Below are 18,029 nucleotides of genomic sequence, written 5' to 3' on the forward strand. Positions count from 1 at the left end.
GTGTTGCCAGATGATTTACTGAGTCCTATGGTGAGACAGATTCATGGAGCAATTGATATTGGGAGAGATTCAATTGTACGAATGTTCAGCTAAACGTGGTTCAACCCAAGATTCCTTGTGATTACTGATGCAGTGTGCCATTGATGTGTCACATGTCAACAGTTGAATGCTGGAAAGAAAACTGTGGTTGCTTTGAGTCACATTTGAAAGTCGAATGGTCCTTTCAACTAAATACAGCTTGATTTTGTCAAGATGCCTGTGTGCAATGGTCTCAGATACATTCTGGTTGTTGTGTACATCTTTTCATGGTGGGTGGAAGCTTATCCGACTAGAAGGTGTAATATCCTCACAGTAGCCAAACCTTTGCTAAGGGAGCTTATCCCACGCTTCGGGGTTCTAACCACATTGGAGTCAGATGGAAGAACTCACTTTCACAGCAAGACCATGAAGCTGTTGTGCACTGCCTTGAAGGTTGATCAGAGACTTTACTGTATCTAAAAGCCAGAGGTGTCAGGAACGGTGGAGCAGATGAATGGGACTTTAAGCCTGAGAATAGAAAAAGTTTGTTCCTCGACATCCCTGAACTTGCCCGATGGGTTACCTTTGGTTTTGATTAGTTTGCACAGTATTCCATACAGGAGAACTCATGGGGAGGGCGATGCATTTACCTGCTGTGCCAGCTACAGTCTTAATTAACATCACCAATGGTTTGGTTCTTTACTACTGCAAAGAATTGGCTGCTGCGGCTCATTCTTTGACTCACCAGCTTGAAGCTGCGACTCCACCGACCTCGAAGGACCTCAGTCATGACCTAGGGTTGGAGATTGGGTCCTGGTCCAAAAACATGTGAGGAAGAACTGTCTCGATGCACGCTGGTGAGGTCCATAGCAGGTGATCTTTGTAATGAGCACTGCAGTGAGTCTGACTCAGCTGAAGAGACTGGTGTGAAAAGTGGTCAAGTGCTGTGAAAGAAAACTGAGGTCACAAGAGAATCGAGGCCGGTCAGAGAGAAAAGACAAAATCTGAGACTTGCATTAGAAAAATATCTTGCTCCCATAACTTAATCGAATGATCAAAGTGAGTCAGAACATGCTCAGGGGAGCTTGAGGAGAGCAAAAGTACCATGCCAGAGATACGCCTCTTCGGAGTGGAATTACCTTGCTACAAATGCCAGGGAGAGTGAGATCCGAGACGTCGGATCTGATCATTGAGATCAAACTGATGGTTCCTGGACTAGAGGATAATGGGATTCTGACATGGACTATACCATATCCACCGAGACTGCATTGGCTTGCAGAGTTTAATTTTGGAAGATCTCACGTTTCCACCTTTGGGAATCAGCCATAAGTTCAGGCGATTGCAGAATTTTGCATTGAACTTTTGCAGCATGTCATTGATAAAGTTGGCTCTGATCTCATAAGGGATATACACTGAACTTTGAACTGAGAATACTAATCCTTTGCTCGAAGAAGATAACCTAGGCCAGAGTGATTCGTTTACGACGATCCTGATACTAATCCCCATGAAAGTGTTCAAGGTACTAGATTCACTGCTGATAGAGCTAGTATAGGGTGCAGGAAGGCATAGGGTGGAGCTTAAAGAAGCTGCAGCTTTCAACAACGGAGGGAGGAGTGGGATCTCCAGATTTCAGGGTCTACTGTATGGTGGGTCAGTTACAATGACTCTCATACTGGCTAGCAGGCCGAAATATGCAGGAAATTGGATACACACCTACAATGCTGATGCAGGGAAAATTACATGCAAAATTACATAGCATGAACCCAATCAATAACACAGACTCTCCCCTATTGCAGATAGCACTGAAATGTTGGAGATATGCTGCAAAGTGTATGCAGCCATGCTTAACCTATGCACTGAATACCCCTCTTTTGGGATAGCCCATACCAACAGGAACAGTCACGTGGGGGCAACTGGCCGGATGGGAAGATGGAGGGAGAACAACAGTGGGGGCAATGTTTCAGGAAGGCATATTCATGTCGCACACAGACTTTGTAAATGCTAATGGTTTGCCGGATACTCTATTCCTATTACACGCAGGATTATTGCACTATGTGAGAATGGAGTGTGCTCCGGACTGAACCATCAACAAATAGACTAGTCTACATGTTGCGTTTAATGGGAAATGGTATGCATTTGACAAAATGGCTGTAAGAATGTAATGTAGCAATTTGTATTGTGCGACTTGCTCTGGTGTTATATATCACATATAAAATAGTGTACTTCTCTGTATGCTTGAGCGAATACCAAAAGTGTTCCCAGTTAGCTAATTACAGGGTGGGTGGGGGTAGGATCTCAGGGGGGGTGTATTGTGTTTAATGGGTATAAGCACTGCTCACTTGAAATCGCAGAATATGGCCCACGCAGGAAGGGTCCACGTATAAAGCGGAAGGTTTATGACAGACACTGGAATATAGGACAGGCATCCGTATGACAAGACAAAAAAACGTAATGCTTGAAATATGGGCTGCATTTGCAAAATTGTGTGTTGGCAATGATACAAAAATGTGAATGTATACATGGAAACAACTCAATAAAGTTTGTGTTAAAAAAAACCTAGGCCCGAGTGGAAGAAGAATAACAATAGGGACTTTTCCTTAGAAGAAGAAAGAGGGCTATGGAAGTCTTTTGAGCTGTGTAAATATTGTACCGAAGACTGATAACTGTTTTCATGAGTTCAATAAACTGTCTATGAACTTTATTGTGCAACAGTGAGAGGCAGAGAAAGAGACTATGCATTTATCCTCTAACAGCTACAATCTGAATCAGTTGAAAATGTAGTCTGGAAATCCAAATCATAGGCACAAGTGTAAATTAGGTACACGTATTGTAGGAGTAATCATAGTAATAGCTGTGGTCGTCATTATGTCCTCTATAAGTTCACATGAAGCGTAAGTTAAGGGAGTGGGAGTACATGGGACATCCACACCTATCACCTCTATCACAAAAGAGGGTACATTAGGATCTGTTGTGCTTTGCTATAGCAAACTAGTTGCTTATTGCATGTAGAAGTGTCCAAAGGTGATTATATGCTGATTGCTTAGGCAAAATTGTTGTATGACTATGTGTATACTATGGATGTGAGAGATTGTTATGTGTGCATGCAATTGCCTGCCTCAGTTGAGGAGGGCATTAGATATCATTGCCTGCCCTTGGCATATTGCATTAGTTGTAGTTTGCTACTACGTATGTTTTATAAAAGGGGTCATTACGAGTAATATTTCTCGAATTATGATTTGGTGTTCTCAGAAATTCCAGTCTACAAGCATTTGAACAAATATGATTATTATAAGCAAGAAGACAGAATGACAGAGTGTGTTGCACCTACTGTTGCATTGGATACAGCTTAGCCACATAGATAGAATGTAACCTGTACACTAACTGAGATAAAGAAGAAGTTTGTTGCTCAAGTAGAAGATAGACATAGAGGACGAACCGTTAAACTTTACAGCAGGGAAAAAGTTTTCAAATAGAAAAGAGTTCGCTCAGAAGGCTAAGGCACAAGGCTAAGGGAAGAAATAGCTCTAGATTGGGAACAATAAGGTAATCTTTGCATTCGACAAGTACAGAAGCGTTATGACATCATCTTTCTGGGAAAGAGCGCATGCAAACACACATTTCTGATTGATGCTTCTTCAAAGAAGTTCTTGCAGGATGCAGTACAAATGGTGCCAAATGTGTACCTTGTGTGTGGGAGAAATGCATATGTCCGACTGCCGAACAATTGGTATGGTACCTTGTTATGTGGCTGTTGTGTTTCCTAAGATATACCACATAGAGGATTTGAAGTGTTTGGAAGGAAGTTATCATATGGAGAGAAAAGTGGTACCAGTGCAGGAGAGATTGTAGGAGATGTGTTTGGAGCAATAATACCTAGTTTGGTGGTGGTCTTAAATTATGTCAAGATTATAAGGTTGTCAACTATAGCAGATAAGTTGTTCGTCAATAAAGATCAGTCATTGTTACTCGTACATGGAGAGATGGTTTCAATAAGAGCTATGGTTATGCGAACCATCTTGCTTTAGATGTTTTATGAGCAAAAGAGGGTGGAGTCTATACAATGTTGAGGGTTCAACAGTGCTGTACTTATATCCCAGACCATAGTAAGGATCTGAGGAAATATAACATCACCGAGATACATCATGAGATACATGACTTGGCAACAGAGGGAATTTGGGTTAAGGTTGGGAAAGGTTTTGGAAAAGTCGGAAGCTGGTACGCAAACCTTGGGAAGGGAATCATTGGGTATATCTTGAAACCATTATTGATAGCTGTGATCTGTGTCATCTTACTGTTGGGAATAGTGAGGGTGTACAAATGCATAAGTCTAGACAAACTGATAATTCCCTAAAGGAAGGAGAAAAGACAACGGAAAGAATGCAGGACAGTCACTATGAGAATCTTAAGTGCTTAGAGAAGTTTTGACAGGAGAGGCTGGCTACGACATTTTTTAAGGTCGATTCTTTCTACAGGATGACACATTTCATCAGAGGAGGACTGATGTAGTGCACATTTTGTTCTTTCAATTGTAGGGGTGCATCATAATCACAAGTAGTCCGCACCCGCATGTATATCCTTTGTTGTATTAACATGTTACATTAGAATGTAAACAATAATAACGTGAATTGTGGTGTGTTAGGGACAGTTGCATGTAAATGTGAAAAAGATTATTGTTGGATTCACATGTGCTTAGCTCAAAACATTAACACGCATAAATCGTATATGCTGTTAAAAATTATTCACGTATTTGAGGTGCTTATGTAATGTGTTAATTTAGGGGTGCTCAGTAAAAGTGTTCATTTTATATGTAATTTTGTAAGGCCTGGGTGCTATTTATGTAAGTTGGACGATTTCTGTAAGCCTGAAATGTATTTTCCCTGGAAGCTCTTGCATTGGATTCAATAGTTGAATTTCATGAGCACATTGGAGCTGTTGCAGGTGGAAGATTCATCCTTGTTAGTTACAATAATGTCTTTGCTTTAGGAGTTAGGCTTAGGGAGAAGAGGATAGATTGAGCATTAATACTGATAATGCAAAACTGTTGCACTTTCTCATCGGAGCAAGCCTGGGAAGCAAGGTCATTTTGCCGAAGCTTGGGAGCATCGATGCCTAATCAAAAGTTATCTATGAGGAGGTGGCCTGACTGGATGGTGTGATGTTGTAAAGCAGCATGGGATACTACCTGTGTTAATGATGTATCGTAACTAGGAAAAGTGTCCAGGGGCTTCTGTCTTGCCTAGAGAGAGAGAGCATCTTAGAATGAGCTCTGTAGCGTTATGCTGCATGACCCAGCTGATGTAAAGGGACTTCTTAGGAAGACTTCACAGGCTGACATCTTAACCGATTTTGCCTAGGGAAAAGCTATTTAGGGATGTCACAGTAGTTGTAGTGTAGGGTCAGATTAATGCTTTAGGGGAACCTTGATGTCTGCTTGATCAACTTTTGCATCCTGTATCTCGAATTAATCACCCTGTGTATGTTGCACCGCTTTAACTTCATCTGTAGATTAGGCTTTATATTAGTTCCTATGTATTTCTACACCCTCTCTTTGAGGTGCTTGTATGTCCAGTTGTTCTTGGCTTTCTAATAAACTAACTAAACCTAATTGGGAGTCTGTGATTCTTAGGAGTCATAGTAAATTGGAACTGAAAATGATTGGTTGGCTAACTATTTCTCTCCCCTTCACGCTTTCATGCTGTTAAAAAGTACCATCGACCTGAGGTTCCAGAGCAGATCTAGAACATGGAACGCGACTCCTTCAATAATATTGGCCACCATCAAATCATCATGTTTCATCGCTTTTTCTGCTTGGTCAGAGGCATGATCTGTTGGACCAAAGATCTGCTTGATTTAGATGGAATAAAGGGTGTTTGTTGGTGGACAGATAAAGAGCTCGAATCACACCCTACTGTGTGCTGTTCTGGAAATTCTTGCCCGAAGCTGGCTAGTCCAGGCCCTGGAGAAGTTTCAAGGTTTCAAAAAGCTGACGAGATCAGTAGTAGATTGATCTAAGCAAGTCAGTCATCCGTGTGGATGGTGGATATCTTCCCATCCCTACCAAGGTAGAAAGTTTGACAAGATCAGGAACTGTTGCAGGGACACAGGGTAAATCCGGATTTAGCGAAGTAAGCTTGCATTGTAGTGGCACTGCCATCAAACTTAGAATATCTGTAAGTGGACAGAACACTCAGGACTCAGGAGTAGCTCCTAGTACAGCCCGTTTTTGCCTTTGCTGGTTGCTGCAGGGGCAGGACTCTAAGGCCCAGCCTGCATTGCGGCTGTGATGGCGCCAATGTTATCTCTGTTGCGCCAGGAGGAGCATAAAGACCACCAGAGGCTCCAGCAAGATGGGAGCCCGTTTTTGTCTTTGCTGGGTGCCGTGGGGGGCAGGACTCTAAACCCCAGCCTGCATTGCAGCCGTGACGCCGCCAACACTATCTCTGTTGTGCCAGGAGACACATAAGGAACGCCAGAGGCTCCCGGAGCGCCGACGCACCCGGGCCAAGAGAGAACCGGCTGCACCTGTCAGTGGCCACCAGAGGCTGGGCTGGGGCAACCCTCTTTCAACCAACACTATTCCAGCAGTCCAAGGTGAGTGCCCATTTATAATACTTGAATTGAAAAGAGCAGGCCTTTAGCATGCCAGATGGGGAAACGTATTGGGACACATCCTGCGCGCCCCGCTACCATCAGCATTGACAGCATGTTGGAAATGATTGTTAGTATCATGTCTAGCAAGATTGAAGTAACTGAGTGACATTTATCCTTGAGAAGTGAGGCCCTACAGAAGGGTCTCTTGGTAGAAGGGCTCTAGTTGATTCTACACCTGCACCAACCCTTGCATCGAGTACCGTACTCTGCACTTCCCTGCCTCAGAGATATGGTCCTAACAACACAGTACTTTATTGTGGGAGTCCAAAAGTATATCATACTGCTGAGTCACGACTGACTACAGGAACCCAATAACCAATGTAGTTCCAGTGGCTAAGTGTAAATGGAAGACTGGAAAGCCCACCTGCTCAAAGAGGAAACAATCACCTTTCACCAGCTCAACCCGCACTTTTTTGTCTTGGTGGATACAGCCCTCGACAAGTGTTAACATCCCAGAAGTTACATAAAACAGGAAGCTAAGCTGTTCCATTTGCACTCAGACTGAGGCTGAGCTAGTATTTGTGGTACCTGACCATGGGTATTTTGGGAATCATTTTATTGACACCATCATTGACACTGTCTCTGCAAGGATCAATGATATGTTAGGCATGAAATTTACATCCCTATGGAAGCATCTAGATCACTTGGACATCCTTATGAACAAGCTGAGTCAACGACAAGAGACTACCCAAACTATTGCTATCACGGGTAGGGATCGATCCTGACACTCAGCGCTCCGCTTAATATTAACCCATCCCTCATCACCCAATCCATGCCCTCTGGTCCTCCAGTTGGAAACTCATGCAGAACATGTAGCCAAGTCAGGGAGTGTTTTCTACCTAAGGCTAATGCAGTGTTCGAACATCCCTCCACCAATAACGCGCTATCACAAATGGTTGGGAATGCTCCAAACATGCCCCCCAATATTCCTTTTGAACCTGCCATTTGTTCAGTCGATGTGCTACCAAATTTAGTCAGATCAGGCAGTAATGCACTTGATATTCTGTGTAGAAATCCTCCTGGGCCTAATGAGGATGTGATGGGATTGCCACCAGCAGCTTGTCCCTATGTCTTGGTGTTGGCTGGGGCACCAACCCTTAAGAAGGAACAAAGGGAAACTTTGGACCAACTGCACAATAAATGTGTGGACTGGCTATCCAAATATAGGAGGTTCAAGGTTTCAAACATGAATGATATCATCATGGTACAAAGAGCAGGGTGGGTGGGGGTCTCACCAAGGAACATAGAAGGGGACTGTATCTTGATTAATTTCTGTAGACCATCTATGGTACCTTATTGAGGGTACAGGAAGATACAACGACTAACCCCATGGAAATCTGGTCACTTCCGTTGGGTTACTTTTATAAACCAATTCCTGTGCCCCCTACACAAGAGCCTGCCTTTTCAACTGTACACAATAGATTTTCAACATTGTCTGACCCGGACATCCAGGGCTGACTACTGCCATCACTGGAAATTAATGATGTTGACCCCATACCAAAAGCTCCTCCACTATCAACTGAGATATGTAACCATGCTGCTTTAACTAAGGTGTCCTTTGATTCAGATCTAAACATATTAAGTTGGAACGATGCTAGTTTAAAGTAAAAAATTAATTTACCGGATTGGCTAGAACTGGTGAGGCAGCAGGACATTATTATGTTCCAGGAGACCTGGGCCATACAAGAGTTATATATTGAAGGTTTGAATGTTTTAAAATTGTTGCTACAATTCCCTTATTAGGCCAACCATCGGGTGGCCTTTCAATTTTGGTAAATATCGCTGCAGGAGGTAGTGCCAAAGTCCAACATACACAAAGTGACACATTTCAAGCCCTAATATACAAAAGAGGAGTATCTATTTGTTTACGTAATTTTTACAATAATGACTTTTATACCACACCTAATCCAAACTTTATTAATTTGTTTGAATTTGTTACCAATTTACAGTATCATAATGGATTTGATAATATGGCTGGCATTTGTTTGAGGGGAGATTTTAATGCCAAGATTCCCAGGGAAAAAACTGCAACTATAGGGTCAAGCAGTAGAGTGCAAACTTGTAGTAGGGGGTAAGGAACTAAGGGAACACCTGAAAAATCAGAATTTAATCAATATTATGGAATTTGCTGCAGCAACTAATAATAATAATTCCCTAGAGCCAACATTCAGAGGCGGGGGAGTGCCACTAATATCGATTATGTCTTTATTTCACCTACTCTTGAGGACTGCTTATTGAAAGCCGAAGTTGTCCCTACTACCCATGGTGGCCACAACCCAATCAAAATAGTGTTGACATTTTCTCCCAGACTGACATGCAAAAACGAGTGTAGTGCCAGGAATCTGACCCCCTCTAATGACAACTTACGATTGCTTTAGCGAGGTGTTAATAACACTGACCTGTTCTACACAATGGCAAGGGACTACCCAAGACTTATTGAATCCTGCTTGTCAACACAGGACCATAACCCTGAGGTAATCAGCGCCTTTATTAAACTCTGTTAGGCAATCAAATCTGTACTGTCAAAACCCATTATCGCAGCACTACACGGACCAAGATGGTTCAATAGTGAATGCTGAGCAATCAAAGGGAAAGTTACTGAAGACCCAGTCAACCGACTCAAGGTTTTACCCTCTTATTAAATCACTTAGACAAAAGTATAAGTTAGTTATTTCCCAAAGGAAGGAAGAATTATTGAAAGAACGCTGGGACGCCCTTGCCAAAACCAGGATATAGGATCTATGGGTCTATCATTGATCCCGATAAGTTGTAACACAACTAGTGAGGCATTGGAGGCCCATTTTTCTATGATTTATTCAGCCTCTGTTCAGAAGGATGATCCCATTGAGAATCGAGCACCTACGGGCATCTCAATATCCCTACCTGAAGTTGAGGAAGCTATACAACAGGGTTTGGGTAATAAAGCCCCAGGACCTGATGGCCTGCCCATCCACCTCATTAAGTTCAAACCTGACTTCTGGGTGTCGCTTTTACTAAATGTTTTTCAAGACCTGACCAATGCCCCATTACCAAGCACCTGGTCAAATAGTTTCATTGTTCCGATTTTTAAAAAGGGAGACCGTTCCCAACTAAGGTGTTACAGACCAATTTCTTTGATAGATAAAACTTTGAAAATTCTGGGGAGGGTCCTTTACAACCAGATTAAAACATGGACCGAGGAAGAATGTATTTTACACCCATGACAGCTAGGATTTAGGAGTAAAGTAGGTACAAACCAACAATGCCAAAATCTTAACTTGATCATTGGGAAGTATACCATAGCCCAGTGATCCCGAATATACCTGGCTTTTATGGACCTCACCTCAGGTTTTGATTTTGTTAATCGGTCATGATTATGGTCCATCCTTTTAGAATACGGTTTAGATGAGGTTTTAGTTCATTTTTTACCTTACTTACATAAGGATTTGAAAGCCCGGGTCAGGATTAATAAGGGTGGTGAGGTTTCGAACGACATTAGAGTTTGAGGAGGCGTCAGACAGGGGTGTGTCTTGGCCTCTCTCCTTTTTATCTTATACATCAATGATCTACCTAAATCGTTGACAGTACTCACCAATGATGTCCCTAGAATTAATGGCACCACATTCCCTGCTCTATTGTATGCCAACGAAGCGGTTCTAATGGGCCGTACACCAAATGCTCTACGCACCTTAGTGCGGGGTTTTGTGGATTTTATGGCCAGTTTAGACTTGTGCACTAATTTAAAAAAAAAATGTATAATGGCCTGTGGGCTGAGAAAGTATTCTTTCATCTCCATTTCTGTGGGAAACCACAGTTTTCAATGCACTGGCACTTTTCCCATATAGGGTTGGTTTTTGCTGCTATTGGATGTTGGTCTGATCATGTGGCATACAGTAGGAATAAGTTCTCTAAAGATATCAACTCTATTCTTGGCTTCCTTAGCCAAAGAGGACAGGGGCAATTTTTGCAATTTTGAAATTTTTTAAATCCCACTGTATACCCACAGCAACCTATGGCGCAGAGGTTTTGGGTTTCTAAAAGAGCAACAGCATCCAGTAAAAAGAAAAGAGATTTTGCAGGTAATTCTTTGGAGCTCCGATCTCCAAGTTCCAATATGTTTGCCATAGTGAATTAAAATTGCACGTTATTGAAGACTATATTAAACCCCGCCCTGCTTTATTTTGGTTAGCAATTTGGAAAAATCAAGCATCTTCTCTTGCAAGAGAGATAATAGGAGACTGCCTTAAGTGTGAGAAGGGAAGGGATATACTGTGGCTTGCCGCGGTGAGCGAGAGTTTAAGCAGTGTAAATAAACTAAGAACTGCTCTTTTTAAACCCAACTGAAATAGGCAGTGTCAACAAAAAAGTTCTCCGGATAGCCTTATCTACACACTATAGCAAAGCAAGATATGATAGATAGATTAAGAAATCTACTGTTGTTACTTACATGTCTATTGAGAATGACTCGCATATGCAATCCAGATATCTTATGAAACTTATAGGCCGCTGGGAGAGGGAACTCCTCTTTCGTTTAAGGACAGTAACCTTTTTGCTTTGCCTCCCCCTTGGGTACAATGCTAACCTAGATCAGCTCCCATGTCTGTGCGATGGTCGGAGTGGACAAATGATATTACACTTTTTATTCTTTTGTAAATTTTATATAAAGTATGGAAAATGGTTTTTGATACAATTTTTTAAGAAAAGCTTGCCTGTCCATCTTGAAGCTGCTTATACGAAAATCCTTATCTTGGAAGATGATGAACTAGCCTTTTTGAGTAGGCTCCTTCTTGAAAGTTGCTTATGCGCACGTAACAATGTGCATTTATGAAGGATGTTGTCACTGAATCAGTTTTCTATACCATTATTATGATTATTATAACAATTCTTCCTTTTGAAGGCTTGTTTTTATACCAATCATGAATACCATGAATTGAGCAGGCATTGATTGGGAAATTGTTGCACCTGCCAATAATATGACGCATATTTATGTACAATGTTTATTGATTTGTTTTTATATCATTCTTATGACTATTATGAATTTGTGTATTTTATTGCCGTAATGTGACTTGTGCTTTTATGGATGTATTTTCATGCGAATAAAGATTAAATTAATTAAAGGTTAATTCAAAATAGGCTCTAAGTAGTGCTAGCCCCCTAAATGAGTCTACAGCCAGTCGCCTGGCTGCCTAGGGTCGCAGAGTCGAGAGACAGCAGTCTAAAAATTTCACCAAAGAAAGCAGTGAGGGAATGAAAGTCGCTCTATATGCCACTCTCACAAGCCCTAGGGTGATTATTGAGTATACAGCTGGGATTGTGAAGGAAAGCACTACACTACCTTGTATTGCACGACGCGCCCCTCTGCGCTGATACTGTGACAGATTTGACATCCAAAGGATTGTGAGCAAGACAGGAACGGTTATAAATATACTCAGACCAAATCCTACACACATTTTATTTTTACATTTGTTTCCCAAAGAGTGCCGTAGAGACTTGATTCCCCACCTAAAGTTTCACTTAGAAAAGCAAAAAAAACTTTTTTGCCTTTGCGCCGCTACAGACATTGGCTAACCATCAACAAATGAACCTTGGTCTATCTCCCAAAAATTTAATCCAGACTGAACTATCACGCCATGCACCCTCTACATAGATTTATTTTTCAGAATCGAAACTACAGAGTCACTCCATAATGACTGAACTCGACCTCCGGACACTTTACACTTCTAGGAGATACAAACGCAGCACAAATAATCTTCCAAGCCCTGCCAATGACCTTTGATGAATTTTATTAAAGTGCCAATGCTTCTTCTACAAAAATCCTCTCTGTGTTACCTTTATCATAAGGTTTCCAAATATTCAAAGGAAGACGATTACTCACGGTCTAGAATCCCAGGATCTCCATCTGGTGGAGGTAAATAAGGCCCTACAAAGAAAAGAAAGCAACTTTACTTCAAGAAAAGAAACAGGGCTGCCAAGGAACCTTGGGCCTGATTTACGAAGGCCTTGCGCCGCCGGTGCGTCACTTTTAACATGGGAAAAAGTGGTGCACCGGTGTCGCAAGGCTTTCATAAATGAGGCCCTTGCTCTTTGAGATAAACGAGACTGTTATTATGAGTGGCATACCCAAACGACTACTGATGCCTTGATCATAGCCCCATATACGTTACTTTGTTGATCAGGCCATCAAATGTTCTCCATTTAGAGCAGCAGACTAATATTTGCCGTCAAAAAAATTGCCCTGCTAATACTTTTCAATATATTTTTTCACTTCAGTGATTGTTCATGGAAACACTTCGATAGGCCAGCATGATAAGCTAGAAGAGGCTGCCTCTCATGAAATCTTTGAAAGGTTGAAGGCTATGTATAGTAATAGAGCCTTGCGCCCCACTTTACTGTTCTCAAAGGTGGTATGTCACCCAAATCTTAGGGTTGCTGGGAACTCCATCACGTGCCATCTGCAAACCCATTAACCCATTAAAATCTGTTCCTCCTGCACTTTGGAACTATCCCTCTACTAACACATGCAGGCCAGTGCCATGGCACTGTGCGGGGGACTTAGCTTCTCTGCAGTGAAAGGATTGGACAAATCATGATGGGAGAGAGATGACTTACTGCTTTCCTCAGGAGATGTCAGTGCTGAGCTTTGGTGCCTGGAACACAAAAGATCAGATTCAATTGGTCAAAGTGGGTTGCCAAGAACACGAGAGAGTGCATCTGGGAGTAAAAAGGCATATAAAAGTGTGAAAGTGATCTTTTGTCCTTACATGTGCACTGGTCTGTGAGTGACTGGTCCTCCACGACCTGCTTGAGAAGAAGAAATAGATTACTTGGTGGATACAACTACAAGAGATCGCTTAGCAGTTCACATAATCAAGTGTCAGGGTTGGACAGCCTATGGGGCAATGCCCAATGGGCTTGTTTCTCAGATCAGTGTGGGGGTCAGGTTTCTGACTATTTGTTGGCCTTCTTTATGGTCTGCTGGGCTAGTTGTTACTGTTGATTTGCCTGATAAAACAAACATTGCTTGCAGCAAGCTCAAATCCATCCAGCCTCCCCTACCTTGTGAAACACTTACAGATCATTTCTTTGCAAGTTCATATCTGTCCTAATTGCAAACATGGGCCACTTTTTTTAGCTACTTAATTTGCTGATGAAAGCCACTTTTACTTAGGTGCTTGGGCTTATTTTCTGTCCCAGTCCAACCATGGCAATTGTAGGTCATCTCAGGAAATGAATCCAGGACCAAGTATGAGCCACCCAGAGGGACCCTCTCACTTATTTCACATGTTCCTGTATACACCCTGGGGAAGGAAGTAGATTGCCTGAAAACCAGTACTTACATTTAGCATCACCTCCAGAAGACACATGTAAGTAGGAAGGCCCTCCTTAAGCTAACGGCTGGCAGACATGGATTAAGCGAAGAAGTGATAGCGTGCTGAATTGCTGAATAAGCTGCTCATAATTGTATCTATGTGTATTCTACCAGCTGTAAGGAGATGAAATGTCTTTCAAGCCGTGAAGCTACAAATGAAGAGACAAGAAGCCACATACATTTTGCTGTGACTTACTCTTGTAGCACTCCTGAAAAAGTTTTTTTTTAAATCATATTACCCATGCTGGGATTTCATTACAAGACCAGAGTCTACCATTATGCATATTTCTTTTAATACTAACTTCAAGCAGCTACTTAGAAGCAATACATCATGAAGTGAAACAGTTCGAGAATATAATAGAATAGAATCTTAGTATAATGGCCATGCACATAGAATAATCTGCCTCTTTTAAATGGCTCTAGTCTCCATGTTTTAATGAAATCTAGATTCTCTTGACATGTTATTAGGAGAATCACACTTCTTATCTCAGTAAGCAAATTAAACAGACTGGCATATAAAGGACATTTTCATCTGTACATTTTAGAGCGAAAACATTGATACAAATACTTTTAAAATCTTTTTTTAGAGTGTTTAATTTTCCCCTTTTCACAAATGGGGAAGTAGAAGACCCATGCCAGAATGTAGCGTTCCTCCATTCACCTCAACTTTCTTAGCAATAGTTGTGTTTTTTAGCATTGTTCAAGTGCAGTTTACCCAGCCACCCCATCACTTCATTTCTCACCATCTGGCAGTGGCATTCTGAAGATTCGTGGATTTCTGGGCAAGATATATTTAGAGCCCCATGTTTGGAACAACGTTGAATTAATATCCTTCTTTTGGCTCATTGAAGCCCTCGTGATACCAAAGATGTTTTGAATGATGTGTTAAACCTTCAGAAACTGGGGTACACAAAAATAGCTGAGAGCTCAAGCTGCCCAGTGCCTGCCAGCAAACAATACCAAAAGAAAGATTGATTTAGCATTGATAAATCCTTTCCTATTTGAGTTTGGATCTAGAATATTTTACTCACATCAATATCATTTTATGTGGAATTCTGTTTCTAACCAACTTGTTTTTCCCATTGTAGGAATAATATGCCAAGAATGACTTGAAAGGTGTTTAGTGGACTACTGGATAAAATAAAATGAAGACATAGGCACATAGTGCTTGAAATTGTAGTTTTAGTTACCAAATATTTGTAATCACAAATATATCGCCCGGAACTACTTGTGTTCTTGCTGCAACAGTGAAAATCGAAGCTCTGCTCTGAGGATTTTCACCATTCCATTTGTTAAAATCAATTAACTGTGCTCCTGATTTCTCTTCCCCTGACTTGTCCCTCTCCTCTGCTTTATATGCAAGCACTTCTCCAGCCACATAATTTACTTGTGACCCGGCTGGGTAAGATGAATGGGATGGGGCACGTTTAAGGAGATGGAGAGAGACAGCAAGAGAACAATATCGAGAAAAGTAGAAGGAAAAAGATGCAAAGCTCGAGATGATGATATAGCAAGATATGGGCAGTAAGAAGAGAACTAACATCAATCTAGAGATGTTAGGTAGCTAGAAGGAGAGAGAAAGAGAGGTAGAAAGGAGAAGATGTAGGAAGTGAAAAATAGGCAGAGAAATAGGTACGGCTTTAGAGTACGATAGAGAGCTAGAGGAAAATAGAAATAGAGAGGAGGCAATCTAAAGAGAAGCAAAGAAGAACAGCACTCCATGGGGTGAGGCAGAGAGAGAAAAAAGGTGAATTCGACAGAGTTAATTCAGCAAGAGATCAACAGAGACATTTGAGGAAAAAAAAGACATGCAAGCTAGACTAAGAACAAAATGAGAAGATGTATGAAGAAGCAGGTCAAGTATAGACTGTAGTGGGGAAAAGGGCAAAGCAGACAAAGGGATGAAGGATTGAAAGAGAAATGTGAGGTATTGCAAAAAGAGGAGGTTGAGAGACATACCTGAACTAGAGCGAAAGAGGTGAGGTTTATACAGATGCATAGTGTTGTCGGAGGAGCTGATGGTGAGGGTGAGATGCCTACAAAGAAAGAGGTTTGAGGAGAAAGCAGAGGTGGGGGGCTGAGTAGAAATGGAGAAGGTCCAGAGATAGATATATGTTTTTGTGATAGAGAAGGAGAGAGAAAGGAGTTGATGATGGAGAAAAAGGGTAAATGTAAAGAAACAGAGGTAGCCAGAGAAGAGGCAGATTTTTTAGAGGTGAAGGAAAGGAAATAGAGGTAGACCGAGAGAAAGGGGTGGTGGAGAGGTGAGGTAGTGAACTAATGGTGAGGTAAATTGGGAGGCTAGGTAGGAAGAGAGCAGTCAGGTAAAGAGAGGTCAGGTAGTGGGGGAAATGTGAGATAGGGTGAGAAATGAAATAGAGAGATGCGGGGGAGTGGTGCAGTAGAGAAGGGGATGAGAGAGAGGTATAGAGGTGAGGTAGTAGAAACATGGAGAGGGTGAGGAGAAAATAGAGATACAGTTGTGTGAGTGAAGCAGATAGATAATACAGGGATGTAAGATGGAAAGGAGCAATGAGATATACAGAGAAGCCCGAGGTATTGAGATTCAAGGCAGGGAAAATGTAATGACAGTGATAGATATAGATGTATGCAGAGAGAGTGGTATAAAGAGGGAGGAGAGAGAAGTAGAGAAAGATGAAGTTGATTGAGGTATATTGGGTGTATTGACAGAGACGTGAGGTAGACAAAGTTGAGGTAGAGAGAGGTGAGATAGAAAAAAGAGATGAAGGTACATAGAGAAGTAGAGATGGGGAAAGAAGTTACAAGAGAACATTATGGGACAAGAGTTGGGGTGAAGTAAGGAGAGAAATGGCACAGAAAGATTTTTTTTCAATGTAATTGCCAATAACTGAGTGGGAGTGTGAGGGTTAACGCTGGACAAGCCAAGCATGCACACTAAGGAACAGATCTATTATTTTTTGCATGATTCACTGTAGAAACCAAGTATGCTGTGCTGCATTGTGCAAGGGGGGGAAGCAGCCCAGAGAATATTCATTTAAAAAAAATGGCTGATGCTGTTCATTACCCCTGCCATAGCTGCACAGGCTGTCTAGCATAGGATTTGAACACGAAGCATACCCTGCCAGTACAAAATCCTGGGCCTAGACGAATTCCTAAACATTTCACACTTTGTATGTGAGCTGTATGGTGCAGCACTCATGCAATGTGTGTAATATTCGGAGAAATTAATACATGTATCCATTATGCACTTGCCCCAGGGAGATTTCAATTGTATATGGATAGCCCGACCTGTTATCATGGTCAGAGCGGGCTTTGCATCAAAAACATGGGGGCATATCATCAAGGCCTCGCGATAAAAATATCGCCGCTTTAACGTATGTTTTCGGGCAAATAGCGGTGATATTTTTATCGCACTATCAGCATTGACACACTAGCACGTGTTCCTATGCCTCTGTGCCCGTTTCCTCAACGCCCAGCTTTGCAATGTTAAAGACATGCAAAGTGGGCGTAACTGACTAAAATAACCTGGGAAATGTCGCTAACACGTTTCTCCAATCATCAAGATGCACGCTAACCTGCACAGCGACGATAAAAGTAGCGTAACCGCGTCTATCGCAGAGTTCATTATGCCTGCTTTTAAGCTGACTAAACTATAATAGCCTATGGGTGGTGGATTATAAGGCTGAGACCACACAGCCCTATCAACAAGGTTTTGCCCATTGCTGTGCGATTATCGCTGGATTTCCAGCGATAATCGCACATTTTGCCACTATCGCTTGAATTTATATTGCATTGGAGATAATCATTGTTGATAACGCGCTATCTCTGCGATATAAACCAGCAATAGCTGGCGATACTTATGCTCGCGCTACGCGCGCTTAGCGATAATTATTGCTGACTGTTGCTGATATGCCCCGTGGTTGTGCTAATCTCCCCAAATTACACCCACCTAAAGTCCGCATGACTTAAAGTAAAGCAAAAGCCTTGGATAATAGATCAAAGCAGCCTAAAGCACCTCTTCCGTGAGAAC

General features: G+C 41.9%; 1 protein-coding gene across 1 annotated transcript in view; it reads right to left on the reverse strand.

The window, feature by feature from the left end:
* Positions 1–18,029, reverse strand: part of LOC144769106 (uncharacterized) — a 362,128-nt gene that overhangs the window by 255,805 nt on the left and 88,294 nt on the right. Inside the window, exons 4-6 of the mRNA XM_078653109.1 lie at positions 13,410–13,446; positions 13,258–13,295; positions 12,524–12,568 (exon numbers count right to left, since the gene is read on the reverse strand). Of these exons, the coding sequence (XP_078509235.1) occupies positions 12,524–12,568; positions 13,258–13,295; positions 13,410–13,446 (120 nt within the window). The remainder of the gene's footprint in view (positions 1–12,523; positions 12,569–13,257; positions 13,296–13,409; positions 13,447–18,029) is intronic.

This window comes from Lissotriton helveticus, chromosome 7 (assembly GCF_964261635.1).
Source record: "Lissotriton helveticus chromosome 7, aLisHel1.1, whole genome shotgun sequence".
Taxonomy (NCBI): Eukaryota; Metazoa; Chordata; class Amphibia; order Caudata; family Salamandridae; genus Lissotriton; species Lissotriton helveticus.